The 21401-nt window shown below is 40.4% G+C and overlaps 1 protein-coding gene across 10 annotated transcripts in view; it reads right to left on the bottom strand.

Moving 5' to 3' along the window:
• The window catches only part of SPEF2 (sperm flagellar 2), a 246864-nt gene that overhangs the window by 11180 nt on the left and 214283 nt on the right, over positions 1–21401 (bottom strand). For 8 of the 10 annotated variants that reach the window (XM_037799097.1, XM_037799104.1, XM_037799096.1 and 5 more), the window contains one exon: positions 4175–4354. The exons of 1 other annotated variant lie outside the window; for it this stretch is intronic. In XM_037799097.1, coding sequence (XP_037655025.1) covers positions 4175–4354 — 180 coding nt within the window. Of the gene's footprint in view, positions 1–4174; positions 4355–21401 lie in introns of those variants that run through there. One more of the 10 variants, XR_005210938.1, reaches the window with a different exon arrangement.

The following is a 21401-nucleotide window of genomic DNA, read 5'->3' as shown; positions in this document are numbered from 1 at the left end:
ACCTGATCTCTGCACTATTTTCATAATTGGGATGGGCTAATTTTCAAAGGTCTGATATAATCATTGTGGAATAATGAAATTTTAAAGCCAAAAGGTAACAAATTAAAACATTTGAAAATTTTGATCAAATAATTCTGAAATTATTAATTTCACAGAACGCTTTTAAAATCCCTCCTATTTTTTGCATCTGCAGCTGTCCAGGGGTTTTGGAAAAAGTAGACTTAGTGGCTCAGCAGGGAGAGGAGAGTAGCTGAGATGATCACCAAAGGAGCCTGGCTCAGGGTTCTGGGCAGACTGCAGAGTGTGCCAGAGATAGAGACTCTTTCTGCCAGAGATCCCTGAAAGATGGCGATTTTGAATGGGGGTGTACAAACAAAATCAGCAAGGCCAGTTTGGAGTAAAGCCAATTTTTCTGAATGAACAATTATTAGTGGCATCAAGACTGTGTGAGTCACATTATCATCTAAGCAGTAGAATAGACTGTGGTCAACATAGTCAAACACTGTGTCATGCTCAGTAACTCACAGAGGCAGCTTCCAACAATGTCAAATGAATGATTTCTGCTTGTCTTCCTGACCATGCATTTCTATTATTCAATCGGCTCAGTCCTACATCTCAGAAGGAAGAACGGAAGTTCAGTCTTTGGGACTAACATAGGCAAAGCTATTAATGAGCAGAATGTAATGGAAATGTATGTGTTTTGAACACTAGTGCCCCAAAACCTCCTTCCAAGATGCTTTTTGAAGACATAAAAGGTGAGAGATTCAAGCTTGCATTTTATGAATTCCAACATCACAACCCTACCCTACACAGATTGCAGAGTGAACCATTTTCCCAAATGTCACTCATGCAAAGATGCACCAGGACCAACGCATTACCGATGAATGCCTTGCTATTGTTCTTCTCTTAAATCACCCAAGAAGCCATGTATTTAAACAGAAGGTCTGCACCACATTGAATGAAACTGGCACAAGTGACAGCAAAAGAGTAGAGAAGAGTGACATTTTGGGGAGAGTTCCAGTCGATGCGGAAAACAAAAGCAGAGATGGGACTGAATATTGTGGAAGTGAAAATAGATCTGTTGGAGGTGTTATTTCTGAAGTGTTACATCTGCAGGCTCATGAGGTTATCCAGGAAACTAGAACACAGTTGGAAAGGGCACAGAAATGGAGTGATGTAATTGGCAGCTGGATTGTGTGTCTGTGTGTGTGTGGGGGGGGTGGGGGTGGGTGGTCGTGGTGAGTGAGAATGTGGGAGGTGGGTGGAGCCTGTGTTTCAAAAACTACTGAGTTCAACTCCAAATTAGACACTGGCCTGTGCGTGTGGGACAGACACAAGGCTCCATCCCCTGCTCCCTGTTGAATCTCTGAGTGCAATGGGCTTGGTTCAGATCCTGTACAATGTGATTGGATTATGAAGGGGCTCTTGAGAGGGGCACTCCAGGGGAGCTGCTTCCTAGATGGGAGGACACTAGCAGACAGTGAATGAGTGGTTCAGGGATGGAAAGGATGCAGAGTCTTTCTGTGCTACTCCCCAGGCTGCTACCCACCCAGGCAGCTGTCTGTTGCTGTGGCAACGGCTCTAAGAAATGTTACCTTTTCTTGGTCTTTCCAGCTCACTGCAGCCACCTGTATCCTGCTATTGCTTCTGCCTTGGAGACTGGAATCCCTCCTTCCCTTCCTTCCTCTCTCCCTTCCCTCTTGGCTATATTCACAAACATCAGTGGAGCACTTGATATGTGGCAGCTATGTTTGGGGGCATAAAGATAGTTAATACGTTGTTCCAAGACTCAAGCTATGAACAACTTAGCAGTAGGATTCAATAGAGAAACAAATGTCCTGCCTCAATTACCATGTGTCTCCTTACTTTCCTCCCTTGATCCCCTACAGTCTGTTCTTAACATAGCAGTCAGGGAGAGCTGATGACCTCACTCCTCCAATGACTTCTCATCTCATGCAGAGTTAAAGCCAAGGTCCCTGCAGTGGTCCTTGGAGCTCTCTCTCCTTCAATCCCTTTCCTTCCCACTCTTACCAGCTGAGTCCCTGTCAGGCTACATTTGCCTACTTGCTGTTCCTGGAAGCACTGGAGGCTGGCCCCATGCCAGGGCGCGTACACTCACTGCTGCCCTCCCTTTACGAGCTCTTCCCCCAGGCATCTGTAGTCTATATGGCTCCCTCATCACCTTCTCCAGGCCTCTGCTTATGTGCCTCTTCACAGAGAGATCTTCTCTGACCACCCTGTTAAATATCACAGCCCTTCTACCCCCACTCCTGTATTTTTCCCTGCATGTGATGTAGAGTGTATTTTACTTGTTTGTTTATTGCTTGTCACCCCCAACTTTGACACAATGGCAGGGATTTTTATCTACTTGTTCACTGCTATATCCGCCGGTCAAGAGTGGTTCTTAGCACCTGCAGGTGGTCAATAAATGCTTGTTGAATAAGTGACTGTGTGAGTGATGGTGCTCAGCTCCAGCAGGGAGGTTCTGAGTGTGGAAAGAGGTACAGTTGATGGAGTGCTTGGGGCTGGTCTTGGATGTCAGGGAAAGCGTCAGGAATCACTGGCAGCTGAAGTAGGGCCTGCATCACAGGCCTTGGGCCTGTGGAGATGAGCTGAAGGGTGTTCCAGGTGGAGGGAACAGCAGGAGCAAAGGCAGGGTGTGTGGGGGCAGGGGGAGAAGGAGGCATGGACACCTCTTTTGATTGGCAAGGTCCCAAGTTAATCTGTCCTTTATTTCATGTTTCTTCCATGTTTGGTATATCATTCTCTCATTGTTCTCTGCAAAGATGGGGTCAAATAGACACAGTCCCTTCAGGAGAGCTAATTTCATTTCTTCTGTATCCCTCACAGGTTGCAGGGCTATGCACAGGGACTGATTTACAAAGTTAATTAATTAATCAATTGATTCACTCCACAAAATATTTGCTGAGTTCTGTGCCAGGCCCTGTGGTAAGTTCTGGGATACAGAACAAATCAGATGCCCCCTGCCACATAGTGCTTAGACTCCAGAGATGAAGCTGGCCCTGAAGAAGTAATTACAAGTATGAGGAGTATTCAGAAGGGGGAAACAGAAGGTGCTATGGGAACATATAACAGGGGTGCCTGGCATCACTCAGGGGCAGGAAGGCCTCCCTGAGGACAGGTGTTCAATTGAAACCTCATGGCAGGTTACAATCCAGGCCAAAGAAGGGCCAATCTATAGGGAAATGCAGAAACATCCCTGGGAAAGCCACACATGTAGTCCAGTGAGGTTCCTGGACTCCTTACTTAAGGGACAATAAACTGGCTTTCCACCTTCTAAGAAGACAGTATTCTCGAGTGGAAATAAACTCTCCTTGATATACTTGCCACTACTGTGTAAGTACTGTGTAAATACTGTTTCAACAGTATTTACAGCATATCGGTTTGAAGAATCCCATGTTGTTTAGTTTACTAGGGACTCTGGCCTCATTCTGGCCCTGCTGGAAGGGGAAGGAGATCCTCCTGCCCATCTGCTCAGGGTCAAACTTCAGGACTATGGTCCAAGAGAGCCCATCTCCTCCTGGATGTGATAGCCATCACAGGAAGCACTCTCTCTCTCTCTTTCTCTCTCTCTCTCTCTCTCTCTCTCTCTCTCTCTCTCTCTCTCTCTCTCTCTCTCTATCGCTTTCTCTTTTTTCCCCTTACCCAAGACTACCCAGCATTCTCTTATTTTGACAGACATGTCTGAAGAGGAAAGAATTATGGTTAGAACATGGAAAATGACTGGACCTTGGCCTGAAACACCATCATGTTTCTTGTTCGTGGGAGGGATCTGAGACCTGAACTTGCTTTGTGTAGAAATTCCACACCATAAGACAAATATATTGGGTTGATACCCAGTTCTTTTTCATTTACCAGGGTTAGCACTTCATGCAAAATAAAGGCTGTCCACTACAGAGCCAACTTGATTCTGCTAAGAAACTTGGAGCAAATTGCGAATTTACTACAAAAGCATTTGCTAGGCAGTGGATCATTAGTTCTTAACCCAATTCAGTAAGTCTTTGTTGAAGGCCTACCATGAGCAAGGTATTGTGTTAGGCACCTAGAGAAATACAGAGATGAAAAAACCAGAGAGTACTGTTGCTAGAATTTAGGATCTTCTGGCATTGGCCTTTCAGACCCCAATGCTAGTCCATTCCTAGAAGGCAATTACCTTTTCCACAATTAGACTAGGAGTTTCAGCTTGTTGGAAGACATGAGTCCCAGTGGCCACACTGAGGGCCCTGTACACTCCTTCCACAGAGTCTGGGTGGCAAGCAAAATAAAGCAGCATCTGTAGGTAGTCAAGCTGGGGTGGATCCTTCCCATAGTCAGCAAAGAGCCTGAAGAAAAACTGGCAAACAAAAAGAATTTCAACCAAAGGTAAAATTCATGCACTCTGTGATCAACAGGTGGATATAGAAATGAAGAACTGCTTCAAGAGTTTTGGAATATGGATTTCCTTTTGAGAATTAAATTTGAAAAACTAACATAACATGGATGTTATTAACTGAAGTTTGCCAAGTTAAAACACACAAACATACACAAGTAGGCCTTGAAATTCTAATGTAGCAGATTGTGTATTAATCAATGGTATGAAAATCTTTGAGGAAGGAAGGTGATAATGAAAGGTAGGGGGAACTACACCTTAAGTACAAAATGAGAGCCACAATAGCAGGGACCTGTTTGCCTATCTTCAGTGCTGACTTGGTAAAACTGGGCCCTGACCCTCAAATATGAGATTCTGGTATAACCCTCCCTGCAGGAAAGTGGGGAGAGGAAGCAAATGAAAACTGAAGCCATTGGGACTCTAGCCAATTTAATTTCTTTAAACTGGCACCTCTTGCCCTTAAGTTCACACTTAACCTACTGACAGTATTGTGACTTTTTCCAAAGTGAATTCACAGCCAGGAAGAGAATGTGCTAACCACAGAGTATGAGTTTCTTTGGCAATTTTATCTCTCATTCTGAATGAGTTAACTGACATTCAGCTTTATACAATGTCTTGTGCATTTGGCCAGCATGAGGAGTTAGTGCTTGGGAACCTGATAATCTCTGGGGCCCTGCAAAGCTGGTACCCAAAGTCTGGGAGACAGAGGTCACTCCTAGGGTATAAGGGCCCATGGCCTTCTTTCGGGAGCCAAATAGTGTCATTGACCAGCTCTTCTCAATATGCACACTCAATCACCAGGGGAATCTTTTGAAAATGTAGATGTGGAGTCTGATGCAGTAGATGGTTCTGGTAGTATCTGAGGTTCTGCATATCTAACAAGTTCCCAAGGGATTTCAATGCTGCTGGTCCTGGACGACATTTTAAATAGCATGTTTGTAGATAGTTCCAGAGGATATTTCCACCTAGTTAATCTCTATTACCAAAACCCTTACACCTATGAGCACTGTTCTAGTTTGCTAATGCTGCCGGAATGCAAAACACCAGAAACGGATTGGCTTTTGTAAAAAGGGATTTATTTGTTTACACAGTTAAAGTCTTAAGGCCGTAAAGTGTCCAAGGTAATGAATCAACAATCAGATACCTTCACTGGAGAATGCCCAATGGCGTCTGGAAAACTTCTGTTAACTGGGAAGGCCCGTGGCTGGCATCTGCTCCAAGTTCTGGTTTCAAAATGGCTTTCTCCCAGGGCTTTCCTCTCTAGGCTGCAGCTCCTCTTCAATATGTCACCCTCAGTTGCTCTTGGGGCATTTGTCCTCTCTTACCTTCTCTGGAGCAAGAGTCTTCTTTCACCAGTTGTCTTCAAACTGTCTCATCTGTAGCTCCTGTGCTTTCTTCAAAGTGTTCCTCTTGGCTGTAGCTCCTCTTCAAAATGTCACTCACAGCTGCACTGAGTTCCTTCTGTTTGTCAGCTCATTTATATGGCTCCACTGATCAAGGCCCACCTTGAATGGGTGGGGCCACGCCTCCATGGAAATATCTCATCAGAGTTATCACCTACAGTTGGGTGGGGCACATTTCCATGCAAACAACCTAATTGAAATGTTCCAACTTAATCCCCACTAATATGTCTGCCCCACGAGATTGCATCAAAGAATATGGCTTTTTCTTGGGGACATAATACATTCAAATCAGCACAAGCACATTTAATTGGACCCCATAAAGTTGGAAAAATAATTTCTTAAATTTGACAAATTCAATACATATTTAAATATAAATAACTTCATAGGAGAAGGCATAAAATCTGTTATGCTACAAAGCAGATAAGGATCTTAGAGATCACTGGGATCTGCAAATGCATTCATTCAGCCACCCTTTTATTAAAGGTTTCCTGAGTGCTGTGAGCCAGGCTGAGATGCTTAAAAACACTCTCTGGTAGCAGGATATCCCTTTATTTTTCAGCACTCATAATCCAGAGGGTGGAACCTTGTTTTGTCTTCACCTTCCTATTTGTCCTTGAGTTATTCTGTGGATCACCAACAGGACTAGGGGTAGAAGGGAGACTGACACTAATGGATGTTTTCCATGGGTGCTTGTCTTTCATTTCTTTCACATGAAGAGTTGCCCCTCAGTATCATTTCCATTGAACAAATTGCTCTTATAAATGTTATGCAGGTGTAATTAATCCTTATTTCCATTAACAAAGGAACTGAATATTACATAATGAAGGAAGTTGTGCAAAAATAATTTCAAATATAGACTGTTTCTATAATTAAACCGGTTGATTTCAAATCAATGGATTGGACATTCCAAACAGGTAAGACTTTTCATTGCTGTATTTTAAAGATCATTTTAAAAACTGTGGTAAGCAGAATTCTAAGATGGCCTCCAAGATACCCACACCATGATATACAAACCCTGTATAATCCCATCCCCTTGAGTGTGGGCAGGACTTGTGAATATGACAGGAAAGTCATTCTCAGGGCTAGGTTCTGTTATATGACAAAGTAAAGGGATTTTGCAGATGGGATTAAGGTCCTTAATCAGTTGGTTTTGTGTTAATCAAAAGGGAGCCTCATCTTGGGCTTGACCTAATTAGCGGAACCCTTAAAAGAGGGTCCAAGCCTTATAGAAGAGAATTGAAGCCAGAGAGATGTTTTCCTGCTGGCTGTGAAGAAACAAACTGCCATGCTGTGGAGAGGGCCATGTGATGGGAAACATGGGTAGCTTCAAGGAATTGAAGGCCTCAGTCCTACAACTGTGAGGATCTGAATTCTGCTAACAAGTGATCTTGGAAGAAAAGCCTGAGTCTCAGATGAGATTATAGCCCCGCCAACACCTTAATTTCAATCTAGTGAGACTATGAGCAGACGATATAGCTAAGCCATGGCATGCTTGGATTTCTGACTTACAGAAACTGTGAGATAATAAGTGGGCATTGTTTTAAGCCACTAAATTTGTATTTATTTGTTACATAGCATCAAAAACTAATACCGACTTCTGGGGAAGATGGCAGAATAAGGAGCTTCAGGACTCACTGCTTCCACCCAAACAGCAACTAAACAGGCAGGAACTGCTTGAGACAACAGTTCTGGGGCTCCAGAAGCCAGAAGAACACTGTACAGCATCCAGAGAGGCGTGGGAGGAAGAGGCTGATAAACTGCATTAAAGAACTGTGAGTGGCTATCTCCATACAGCGGCTGCCAATGCCTATCCCACTCTCCCAAGGGACACCTCAGGATCCAGTTCCTGGCTAGCTGCTGCTGTCAGAAAGAGACATAAAAATCCTCTTCCCCAAGAACAAGGTGGGGCATGGCAAGCACTGATCATGACTTTTGATTAGTGAATATGGATTGCTGGGTTCTGGCTCTGAGCTATGCTTCATCTTGCCCAGACAAAAGCAGTGACAGTCATTATTTCAACCCCACCCCTGACAGGCACAGAGGTGGTGGAGATTCAAAGATGCAGGGCCTCCATAGGGCTGCAGGGAACAGTTTTCTGAAGGGTACTATCTGCTGGACAGGCCAGGAAAGTGCAGCTTTGGGGAGCCATCAAAAAGGCTGTGACATCTTTCCTGACCTTCTCATTAGGGCACTTTGGAGCTAGTCTCAACCACTTCATGAGTCTCTGGCCCAGTTCTGGCTGGGAAATACTGATTCAGGAAAGTCCTCTCTGGGGTGACCCTCCTTCCAGAATTTGTCTGCCAAGCAAAAGCAGCTAGGGACAACAAAAGGAGTGGGGAAAAAAACTATAGAGGCAAAACAAAACAAACAAAACAAATAAAGATTCTGGAGAAGGAATAGAGGAAAGGAAGCTTTCTCCTAGGAGTAGGAGAAATAGTGCAATCTTAAAAATTGTATAGCATATCCAGGACAAGAATCACATGAAGAAGTGCTAAAAAAATCTGATCAGTTAAACATGGACTATTCTAAATGTCCAGAATAAGTTGAACCAAATGCAGAGAAGAGACTTAACACAAAGCCAATCAACAATAAAATCCTAGGCAAAAAAGAGAAAATGACCTTCAGAGTAAACTCATCAAGATAATCAGATGCATAAACATCATCTGATGTTTATTACAAGCCATCCTAAGAAACAAGAAGATATGGCCCAGTCAAAAGAACAAATTAAAACTTTGGAGGAGACACACAATTTGGAACAACTAATCAAAGATGTTCAGACAAATATTCTAGGTCAATTAAAGGAGATGAAGGAAAATACATAGCTAAAGATATAAAGAAGAATTTGAAAGTATGAAAAGAAACATAACAGAAATTATGGGAAGGCACAATAGAAGAGATTAAAAATATATGAGAGGCATACAACAGTAGACTTGAACAGGCAGAATAAAGAATCAGCAAAGTAGAACACAGGTCAATCAAAATCTTATGGACAGAAGAACAGAGAGAAAAGAATGGAAAAAATTTAGCAGGGTCTCAGGGATTTGAATGACAACATAAAACACAAAAACATACGTGTCATGGGTGTCCAAGAAGAACAGATGGAAAATGGGGCAGAAAGAATATTTGAGGAAATAATAGCTGAAAATTTCCCAACTCTTATTAAAGACATAAGCATACATGTCCAAGAAGTGCAATGAACTCCAAGTAGAATAAATCCTAAGTGACCTACTCTGAGACACATACTAATCAGAATGTCAAATGCCAAAGATAAAGAGAGAATTCTGAAAGCAGCAAGAGAAAAGTGATTCATCCCATACAAGAGAACCACCATAAGATGATCAGTTTCTCATCTGAAAACATGGAGGCAAGAAGGCAGTGGTATGATATATTTAAGGTATTGAAAGAGAAAAACTTCCAGCCAAGAATTCTTTATCCAGAAAAGCTGTCCTTTAAAAGTAAGGGGGAGTTTAAAATATTCACAAATAAACATAAACCAAGAGTTTATCAACAAGACACCTGCCCTACAAGAAATACTAAAAGGAGTTCTTCAGGCTAAAAGGAAAAGACAGGAGAGAGGAGATTGGAGTAGAGTGTAGAAATGAAGATTATCAGTAAGGGTAACTAAAAGGGTAAAAAGAGAGACAAAAGAAGATATGACATATAAAAACCAAGGATAAAATGGTTGAAATAAGTACTGCCTTTACAATAATAACACTGAATGTTAATGGATTAAACTCCCAATCAAAAGATGCAGACTGGCAGAAAGGATAAAAAAGTATGATCCAACTATATGCTACCTACAAGAGACTCACCTTAGACCCAAGAACACAAATAGGTTGAAAATGGAAGGTTGGAAAAAGATATTCCATGCCCACAATAACCAAAAAAAGAGCTGGGGTAGCTATTCTAATAGAAGACAAAATAGATCTTAGATGCAAAATTGTTGTAAGATCCAAAGAAGATACTATATTTTAAAAGGGAGCAATCCACCAAGAAGAAATATAATCATAAATATTTATGCACCTAACCACTGTGCCCCAAAAAGCATGAGGCAAACACTGGCAAAACTGAAGGGAGTAATAGTTGGAGTAATAATAGATGGAGACTTCAATACACCATTCCCACCAATCAATAGAACGTCTAGATAGAGGATCAATAAGAAAGCAGAGAATTTGAATGATATGATAAATTAACCAGACCTAACAGGCATATACAGAGCACTGCACCCCCAAACAGCAGGATATACATTGTTCTCAAGTGCTCATGGATCATTCTCCAAGATGGACCACATGTTGATCCCAAAACAATTTAAATTTAAAGTTTGAAATTATACAGAACACTTTTTCTGACCATAACAGAATGAAGCTGGAAATCAGTAATAGGCAGAGAACTGGAAAATTCACAAATACATGGAAGTTATACAACACACTCTTAAACAATCTGGGTCAAGGAAGAAATTGCAAGTGATCAGTAAATATCTCAAGACAAATGAAAATGAAAAGACACCAAAACTTTTGGGATGTAGTGAGGGCAGTGCTGAGAGGGAAATTCATAGTGCTAAATGCCTACACTAAAAAAGAAGAGAGCTAAACTCAAAGACCTAATTGCACAGCTGGAGGAAATAGAAAAGCAAGCAGAAGGAAAGAAATAACTAAGATTAATGCAGCAGAAGGAAATAAATAACTAAGATTAAAGCAGAAATAAATGAATTTTAGAATAAAAGCAATAGAGAAAATTAAGAAAACCAAAAGTTAGTTCTTTGAGAAGATCAACAAAATTGACAAACCATTAGCTAGTCTGACAGAGAAAAAAAGAGAAAAGTTGCAAATAAATAAAATCAGAAATGAGAGGGGGGACACTTCTGATCCCACAGAAATAAAAAGGAGCATAAGAGGATACTATGAGCAACTTTTTGCCAACAAATAAGACAACTTAGATGAAATGGACAAATTCCTAGAAACACATGAACCACCCACACTGAATCCAGAAGAAATACAAGATCTTAGCAAACCACTTACAAGTGAAGAGATTGACTCAGTCATCAAAAACCTCCTGTGTTGGTTTGTATATATTATGTCCCCCAGAAAAAGCCATATTCTTTGATGCAATCTTGTGGGGGCAGATGTATTAGTGTTGATTAGATCGAAATTCTTTGAGTGTTTCCATGGAGATATAAATCAACTGTGAGTAAAATGTTTGATTGGAAAATTTCCATGAAGCTGTTGCCCCATTCATTCAGGGGGGGGGGTCTTAATTGGATCACTGAAGTACTTTAAAACAAGGCACACAAGTCCAGATGCTTGCTGCAGCTGAGAGACACATTTTGAAGATGACCATTGGAAGCTGACACTGACATTTTGGAGAATGCCATTTTGAAACTCAGCCTGGGAGCAAGACTTCCCAGCTAACGGAGGTTTTCCAGATGCCAATGGCTTTTGTCCAGTGAAGGCACCCTTTGTTGATGCCTTACCTTGGATGTTTTATGGCCTTAAGACTGTAACTTCATAACTAAATAAACCCCCTTCATAAAAACCAATCCATTTCTGGTGTTATGTATTCTGGCAGCAATAGCAAACCAGAACACCTCCCAATAATCATTTCACACCTATGAAAATGGCCACTCTTAAACAGGAAACTACAAGTGTTGGAGAGAATGTGGAGAAATAGGAACACTTATTCACTGCTGTTGGGAATGAAAAATGGTACAGCTGCTGTAGAAGATAGTTGGTGGTTCCTCAGATAGCTAAGTATAGAGTTGCCCTATGATCCAGTAATCCTGCTACTCAATAAACATGGAGAAGAACTGAAAGCAGGGTCATGAACAGACATTTGCACATCGATGTTCATAGTGGCATTGCTCACAATTGCCAAAACATGGAAACAATCCACATGCCCATTAATAAAGGACTGCATAAAGAAAATGTGGTACATAATACAATGGAATATTATTCAGCTGTAAAAAATGAATGAAGTCCTGAAGCACATGATAATAACATGGATGAACCCTGAGGACATTATGCTGAGTGAAATAAGTTAGACATAAAAGGACAGATATTGTATGATTTCACTGCTTTGTAACTAATTATAATAAGCAAGTTCATAGAGTTAGAATGTAGAATATAGGTTACCAGGCTATATATTGGCATCAGAGAATGGGGAGTTGATACTCAACTTGTACAGAATTTCTATTTAGGCTGATGGTTAAGGTTTGGAAATTGATGGTGTTGATGGTAGCATATCACTGTAAGTACAACCAACAGCACTGAACTATACAGGTGAATGTGATTAAGAGAGGAATCTTTAGAATGTATATATTACTAGAAAAAAAATTAAAAGATAAAACACAGCACAGTGAACCCTATTACAGACAATCGACTATAGATGATAGAACAAGTATAAGAATGTGCTTTCATGGGTTATAACAAATGTATGACAAGGTAGTAAAAATAGAGTAGTATATGGATAAAAAGACCTAATGTAAATAAGGAACAATAGATAAAACTATTTAATCTTTCATCAATTGTAACAAAGGTAACTGCTGTTAAAAAAATCCAATTATAAAAAAAGTGCTATCATGAGTAGGAACAAATGTTGCACACCAATACAAGGTATTGGTGCTGGGGTGGTATATGGGGATCCTGTATTTTATGCATGATTATTTTGTAAACTTACAACTTTGCTAATAAAAAAACTCAGAACTGGAAAAAAAAAAACTAATACAAATATTTTTTCAAAAAATTCAAAGTACTTATTGAGCACCTACTTGGTGCTAGGCATGAAGTATTTTAGGTACTTAAAATAAAATAACATATAGGCAGGCAAGATGGCAGAGTGGTGAGGTGTGGGATTTAGTTACTCCTCTGGAGCAGCTGGTAGATAGCCAGGAACTGCGTGGACCAGACACCGCAGAGGAATTTGAGTTTGGACACAAGTCATACAACAGTCATGAGTGTGTGGAGCAGCTGAGATTAGTGAAATCTGTAAGTTCTCATGGCCAGGGGTCCCACATCCCTCCCTGTCAGGCACAATCCCAAGGGAGGAGGGCCGTCATTGCTGGGAACCAGGAGGGAGAACTGCAGTTACGGAACTGATTAACAAACTCAGACTGCTGAGCAAAAACTCCAACCATAGATAAACTGAGACTAGTCACTGGAGAATCTGGGAACAGTCACTTGGTGGAGAGGAGATAAGGCTAGCAAAAACAGCAAATAAAAGAAAAAACAAAACAAAACAAAAAACAAAAGGAGTTTGGGGTGAACATAATACGGAGAAGGGCTGGGACCAAACAGAATCAGGCACTTTGTAAACGCAGGGGACCAGGGCCCCTCTCTGAAAAGCTGGTTTTTCTGGTTTCTTGATTGTTCCTCAATCACCTCCAACTCCTTGTCTTCTTGCATTTCAATAGCCCATCAGAACTGCAAGGACAGAATTAAAGGGCTTTTCTTGAAATAGTCTATACTAGGCCCTTCTTTTTATTTTTACTTTTTTTTTAAATCTTTTTTTCTGTTTTTAAAAATAACTATACTAAGTAGCCCATTACAGAAAGCCTCAAAGACTTGCAATTTGGGCCTAGGCAAGAGCAGAGCTAAGATAGCTCTGAGAGACAAAGCAATGTCTTGTGGCAGAGAAAATTTGCTAAAGACCATAATTTCCCCAAGAAAAGAGGGGCGTGGCCCAGCTCCAGTGGCAGCCCTCCTTTGGGGAACTCAGACCCCAGGGGCTGGAATTCAGAAATCAGCTTCAGTCAGCCACACCCCTGTTGGGGTCACTGGGAGAACTAAAGGCTCCCACCTCCTCACACTGGTGAGGGAACTGCGGGTTGGCAAGTGTCACATGCTGGACAGCATAGGAAAGCACAGAGTCTAAAGGCCTCACAGGAGGGTCTCATTCTCAAGGAAAATCCATGCCCTCCTCCTGACACCTGGGCCTCTCTGGACTGGGAAAACCTGACTGGGGTTGACCATATCTGAGGATACCCTCACACAAAAAGGCTACATAGAGGCAGGGCAAGAAACAGAAAAACAAGAAGTTAACTACATAGAACCTAAGTTTGAGGCCTAGAATAAGCTGAACTAAACACCAAAGTTTAGAGAACAAAGCCAACCAACAAGAAAACTCTAGGTAAAAGAGTGAAAACGAGCTCCAAAATAAACTAATCAAGAAAGTCAGATGCCTAGACGGCTCAAGATAACAAGCCATACTAGGAAACATGAAAATAAGGACAAGCCAAAGGAACAAACTAATAGTTCAACCAACATACAGGAATTGAGGCAACTAATGCTAAATCAATTCAATGAACTGAAGGAAGAACTAATTAAAGATGTTCAAACAAATCTCCTAAATCAATTCAAAATTAAGTCGATGAACTGAAGGAAGACATACCAAAAGAGATGAAGGATATAAGGAAGACACCGGATGACCATAAAGAAGAATTCATAAACTTGAAAAAACAAATGGCAGAACTTATGGGAATGAAGGGCATAATGGAGAAGATGAAAAAGACAATGGAGGGATACAACAGATTTGAACAGACAGAAGAAAGGATCAGTGAATTGGAAGACCGGACATTTGAATTCATACACACAAAAGAACAGATGGTGAAGAAGATGGAAAAATATGAGCAGGGTCTTAGGGAGCTAAGTGACAACATGAAACGCACAAATATACGTGTTACGGGTACCGCAGAAGGAGAAGAGAAGGGAAAAGGGGCAGAAAGAGTAATAGAAGACATATTCACTGAAAATTTCCCAACTCTTATAAAAGACAGAAAATTAGAGATTCAAGAAGTACAACGTACCCCAAATAGAACAGATCCCAATAGACCTACTCCAAGACACTTACTGGTCAGATTGTCCAATGTCAAAGACAAAGAGAGGATTCTGAAAGCAGCAAGAGAAAAGCAATCCATCACATACAAGGGAAGGTCAATAAGACTATGTACAGATTTCTCTGCAGAAACCATGGAGGCAAGAAGACAGTGGCATGATATATTTAAGATACTGAAAGAGAAAAACTGCCAACCAAGAATTCTATATCCAGCAAAACTTTCCTTCAAAAATGAGGGAGAGATTAAAATATTTTCAGATGAACAGACACTAAGAGAGTTTGTGTAAGAGACTGGCACTACAAGAAATACTAAAGGGAGTGCTACAGGCTGACAGGAAAAGACAGGAGAGAGAGGTTTGGAGAAGAGTGTAGAAATGAAGATAATTAGGAAGGGTAAAAGGAGAGAGAGGGGAAAAATAAGACATGACATATAAAATCCAAAAGACAAAATGGTAGAAGAAAGTACTGCCCTTACAGTAATAATACTAAATGTTAATGGATTAAAGTCTCCATTATAAAGGCACAGACTGGCAGAATGGATTAAAAAACAGGACCCATCTATATGCCATCTACAAGAAACTCACCTTAGACACAAGGACAAAAATAGGCTGAAAGTGGAAGGCTGGAAAAAGATATTTCATGCAAACAGCAACCAGAAAAAAGCTGGAGTAGTTATATTAATATCAGACAAATTAGACTTCAAAAGTAAAACAATAAAGAGACAATGAAAGACACTATATATTAATAAAAGGGCCAATTCATCAAGAAAACATAATAATCATAAATATTTATGTACCAAGCCAGAGTGCCTCAAAATTCATGAGGCAAACACTGAGAATACTGAAAGAAGTAGATACCTCTACAACAATAGCTGGAGACTTCAATAAGCCACTCTCATCAATGGATAGAACATCTAGACAGAGCATCAGTAAGGAAATGGAGATGTTGAATTGTACAATAAATGAACTAAACTTCACAGACATTTATAGAACACTACACCCCACAACAGCAGGATACACATTTTTCTCAAGTGCTCATGGAACATTCTCTAGGCTAGGCCACATGTTGGGTCACAAAGCAAGTCTCAACAGATTAAAAAATATTGATAGTATAGAATAATGAGTGAAGAGATAAAAAACAAACAAACCTTGTCTTGAGGAAATATTTTTCTAGAAGAGGAAGACAGTCAGTAAAAAATGAATAACTAGATTGAACAAGACCTGAAAAAATGGAAGAACGTACCATGTTCATGGACTGGAAGACTAAACATAGTTAAGATGGCAATTTTACCTAAACTGATTTACAGATTCAATGCAATACCAATTCAAATCCCAACAACTTACTTTACAGAAATAGAAAAACCAATAACTAAATTTATCTGGAAGAGTAAGATGCCCCGAATAGCCAAAAATGTCTTGAGAAAGAGGAGTGAAGTGGGAGGTCTCACACTACCTGACTTTGAAGCATATTACAAAGCTACAGTGCTCAAAACAGCATGGTACTGGCATAAGGACAGATATACTGATCAATGGAATCAAATTGAGTGTTCAGAAGTAGACCCTCACATCTATGGACAACTGATCTTTGATAAGGCAGTGAAGCCGAAGCAACTGGGAAAGAGCAGACTGTTCAATAAATGGTGTTTGGAGAACTGGATATCCATTTCCAAAAGAATGAAAGAGGATGTCCATCTCACACCTTATACCAAAATTAACTCAAAGTGGATCAAAGACCTAAACATTAGCACCAAGACCATAAAACTCTTAGAAGAAAATGTAGGGCAATATCTTAAAGATCTTGTGAAAGGAGGTGGTTTCTTAGACCTCACACCCAAGGCACGAGCAACCAAAGAACAAATAGACAAATGGGATCTCCTCAAAATTAAACACTTTTGTACATCAAAGGACTTTGTCAGAAAAGTCAAAAGGCAACCTACACAATGGGAGATGATATTTGGAAACCACATATCAGATGAGGGTTTAATATCCCGAATATATAAAGGAATCCTGCATCTCAATAACAGAAAGACAAACAATCCAATTAAAAAATGGGCAAAAGACATGAACAGACATTTTTCTGAAGAGGAAATACAAATGGCTCAAAAGCATATGAAAAAATGCTCAACTTCACTGGCTATTAAGGAAATGCAAATCAAAACCACAATGAGATATCATCTCACACCTACCAGAATGGCCATTATCCAAAAAACAGAAAATGACAAGTGCTGGAGAGGATGTGGAGAAAGAGGCACACTTATTCATTGTTGGTGGGAATGTAGAATGGTGCAACTACTCTGGAAGACAGTATGGAGGTTCCTCAGGAAGCTAAATATAGATTTGCCATATGACCCAGCTATTCCATTGCTGGGTATATACTCAGCGGAACTGAAACTTAAGACACAAACAGACATTTGTAAACCAATGTTTATTGCAGCATTATTCACAATTGCCAAGAGATGGAAACAGCCCAAATGCCCATCAAAGGATAAACAAACTGTGGTATATACACATGATGGAATATTATGCAGCTGTAAGGCAGAACAAAGACATGGATCATGTAATAATGTGGATGAACCCTGAGGACATTATGTTGAGTGAAGTTAGCCAGAAACAAAAGGACAGATTCTGTATGGTCTCACTAATATGAACAGACATTAATGAACAAACTTTGGGAATTAAAAGCTGACAACACAGGCGACCAGGAGATAGAAAGAGGGCAGAGATCAGCCATTTGATGCTGAAGGACTACAGAATGTTTAGGATTGATTGCATAGATCCAGAAATAGATAGCATAATACTGTGTGATGGTAGCACAGTATTGTAAGTACACTGAACAAAGATGTCTGCGAGTAAAGCTGAAAGAGGTGGGATAGGAGAATGTATGACACCAGAGGTAAAGATAGATGATAAAGACTGGGACTGTATAACGTGGCAAAAACTGGAGTGGCCAATGACTGTTACTAAATATACAAATATAAAAATGTTTTTGCATGTGGGAAAGCAAATGAATGTCAACCATGTAGAAATTTGAAAAAGGGATGGTATTCTGGAAAAAACATAATCAAAGCAAACTGGAGTCTATGGTCAACAGTAACATTGTAATATACCTCCATTGAATGTAACAAAGGCAATACGCCAATGCTAAATGTATATGAGAAGGGGATATAGGGGAGTAATATGGGATTCTTGGTAGTGGTGTTATTTGCTGTCCTTAGTAGTATACTGTATTGTATGACATGTTATTTTTCTTTCTATCATTTTTTCTTATTGCTAAAAAAAAACAAAACAATTTTTCTTGTAGTAATCAGTATGTTCAAATGCTGATTGTGGTGATAAATGTACAACTTTATGATGATACCATGAACAACTGATTGTACACTGTGGATAAATGTATGGTATGTGAATATAACTCTATAAAATTGTAGGAAAATATATATATAGGAGTAAAAGTGTTGGAGAAAACATGGTGAGAAGGATGACGCCTCACTAATATGGACTAACTACAATGTGTAAACTCAGAATTGAATCTTAGAACATAGCCTAACGTGGACACAATAATTGTAATAGTCCCTAGATTGTAAGCTCTTACAGCAGTTAACTCTATCTCTGAATTGTAAGGCCTATCTCTAAACTTTAAGATGCTGATCCCCTAGCGTATGTTGTCACAAACATTGGGACTGGCGGTTTGATGTGCTGAGCCCTCAAGCATGGGACTTGCCCTTATGAAGCTCATTACCACAAAGGAAAGTCTAAAGTTGTATGTAATGGTGCCTAAGTCTCCCCCTGAGTACCTCTTTGTTGCTCAGATGTGGCCCTCTCTCTCTCTAACTGAGCCATCTCGACAGGTGAACTCGCTGCCCTCCCCCCTACGTGGGACCCAACTCCCAGGGTTGTAAATCTCCCTGGCAACGCAGAGAATGACTCCCGGGGATGAATGTGGACCCGGCATCGTGGGACTGAGAGTATCTTCTTGACCAAAAGGGGGATGCAAAATGAGACAAAATAGTTTCAGTGTCTGAGAGATTTCAAATGGAGTCGAGAGGTCACTCTGGTGGACATTCTTATGCACTATATAGATAACACCTCTTAGGCTTTAATGTATTGGAATAGCTAGAAGTAAATACCTGAAACTACCAAACTCCTACCCAGCAGTCTGGACTCCTGAAGACAATTATATAATAATGTAGATTACAAGGGGCGACAGTGTGATTGTGAAGACCTTGTGGATCACACCCCCTTTATCTAGTGTATGGATGAGTGGAGGAATGGGGATAAAAACTAAAGGACAAATGGGGTGGGATGGGGGGATGATTTGGGTGTTCTTTTTTCACTTTTATTTTTTATTCTTGTTCTGGTTCTTTCTGATGTAAGGGAAATGTTCAGAAATAGACTGTGGTGATGAACGCATAACTATGCTATCATACTGTGGACAGTGGATTGTATATCATGGATGATTGTATGGTGTGTGAATGTATTTCAATAAAACTGAATTTAATAAAAAAAAAAAAAAAATGAATGACTCGACTCCCAGTTGACTAAGATGGCAATGCCAGATGCTCCAGGTTGCTGTTCCTCCACAGAACAACTAGCAAAAGATGGCAAGGTTATTTCCCTCAAAACTCCAGAAAACAGCTAAAGGGTGCAGTAATTGGGTGAGTGCTGAATCAAGAAAACACAGCTTTAAAAATGGAAGGAGAAGCTGTGGCACCCTTGCTGGCCCCTCCCATGTGCCCGCCTGGCAGCGAGTGGAGCCAGCCTGCGCTGCCATCATGGATCCCTCACTCTGTTCAGGAAAGACAGACCTGCCCCTTAGCACATACTGCAGTGCCAAAAAGTTGGTAAAGTTGGTGCCAATCTATCCGGTAGCAGCTGGAGAGACCACACCAGGAAACTCCTCTCTGGATTGCCCTCCCAGAATCTGCCCTGCAGGCAGAAGCAGCTTGCAGACAGCTAAAGCAGTGTAAGAAACAATTGACTCAAATCGGCCTCAGGCAAAAGATTACAGGCTTTAAGGCACAGAATAGAGCTCTTGGGAGGGGTTTCTATTGTACACCAACAAATCAGAAAATCTAGGTGAAGTAGAAAAATTCCTAAAAACATACAAACTACTTACATTGAATCAAGAAGAAATGTAAGCTCTCAACATACCAATAACAAGTAAAGTGATTGAATACAATATCAAAAACCTCCCCCAAAGTAAAAGCCCAGAACCAGGTGGCTTCACTGGTGAATTTAATAAAACATTCCAAGAATTCCAATCTTGTTCAAACTCCTCCAGCAAACTGAAGAGGAGGGAACCCTCGATAACTCATTCTGAGGCCAAAAACATCACCCTAATGTCAAAGTCAGGTATACCACAAGAAAAGAAAATTACAGACCAATATCCATTATGAATACAGATGCAAAGATCCTTAACAAAATACTAGCAAACGGAATCCAACAGCATATTTAAAGAATTACACAGCATGATCAAGTGGGGTTTTTCTTATGTGGTTCAATGTAGTATGCCACATTAATAGAATGAAGGAAAAAACACACGACCATCTCAAACAATGCAGAAAGGGCATTTGACAGTATTAAGTTTTTTGAACAGGAAGAAAAGAGACGAAAACTTGATTAAAGGAGCTTTATTTTCCGGCCGTGCGCAGGCGGGCTGAAGCCTGAGATGGCGACAGCCCCGAGCAAAGGGAACAGTAAGATTTATATGGGATAGTTGGCAGGAAGTTCACTGTCCAGGGATGGGGGTGCTGGCTGGTCTAGGTTGGCAGTTTCTCAGTGGCTACTTTGGGGAATGGGGATAGCTGGTAAGTTTCCACTGGCTGGTTTGAGAGTAGGAGCTTGATGAGAGGAGACTGGAAAGTGGGAGAATTTAAATTTTTAGATGTTATCACAAACTTGCAGAATTCCTGAGGGTGAGGGGTGGTGGCTCATTGCTGATGTGCAGAGTTCCTAGGGCAGGGAGTGGTGGCTCATATCAGATGTGCTGAATTTCTAAGGGCGGGGGTGGGGTATTGCCTAACAGAATACAGTACCACTTCTTTATAAAAATTCTTAGAAAACTAGGAATAGAAGGAAACTTCCTCAAAATGATAAAAGGTATATATGAAAACCCACAGCTAACATCATACTCCTTGGTGAAACATTGAAAGCTTTCCCTCTAAGACCAGGAACAAGACAAAGATGCCCACTATCACTACTGTTATTCAACATTGTGCTGGAAGTTCTATCTAGAGCAATTGTGCAGAAAAAAGGAATAAGGGGCATCCACATTGGAAAGGAAGAAGTAAAAATTTCACTATTTGCAGATGACATGACCCTACATATAGAAACTCCTGAAAAATTCACAACAAAGCTACTAAAGCTAATAAATGAATTCAGCAAAGGGCAGAATAAAAGATCAACACACAAAAATCACTGCTTTTTCTAAACTCTAATACTAAACAATCTGAAAAGGAAATCAAGTAAAAAAAATTCCATTTACAAGAGCAATAAAAAGAATCAAATATCTAGGAATCAATTTAATGAAGTATGTAGAGGACTTGTACACAGAAAACTATAAAATAATGCTAAAAGAAATCAAAGAAGACTTAAATAAACAGAAGGTCATTCTGGGTTCATGGATTAAAGACCAAATATTGCTAAGATGTCATTTCTAACCAAAGCAATCTACAAATTCAATGCAATCCCAATCAAAATTCCAAAAGCTTTCTTTGCAGAAATGAAAAAGCCAATCATCAAATTTATATGGGTGGGTAAGGGGCCCTGAATAGCCAAAACCATCTT

This window comes from Choloepus didactylus, chromosome 11 (genome assembly GCF_015220235.1).
Source record: "Choloepus didactylus isolate mChoDid1 chromosome 11, mChoDid1.pri, whole genome shotgun sequence".
NCBI lineage: Eukaryota > Metazoa > Chordata > Mammalia > Pilosa > Megalonychidae > Choloepus > Choloepus didactylus.
Note: the sequence above shows the minus strand (reverse complement) of the source record. Positions and strands in the feature narration are given on the sequence as shown.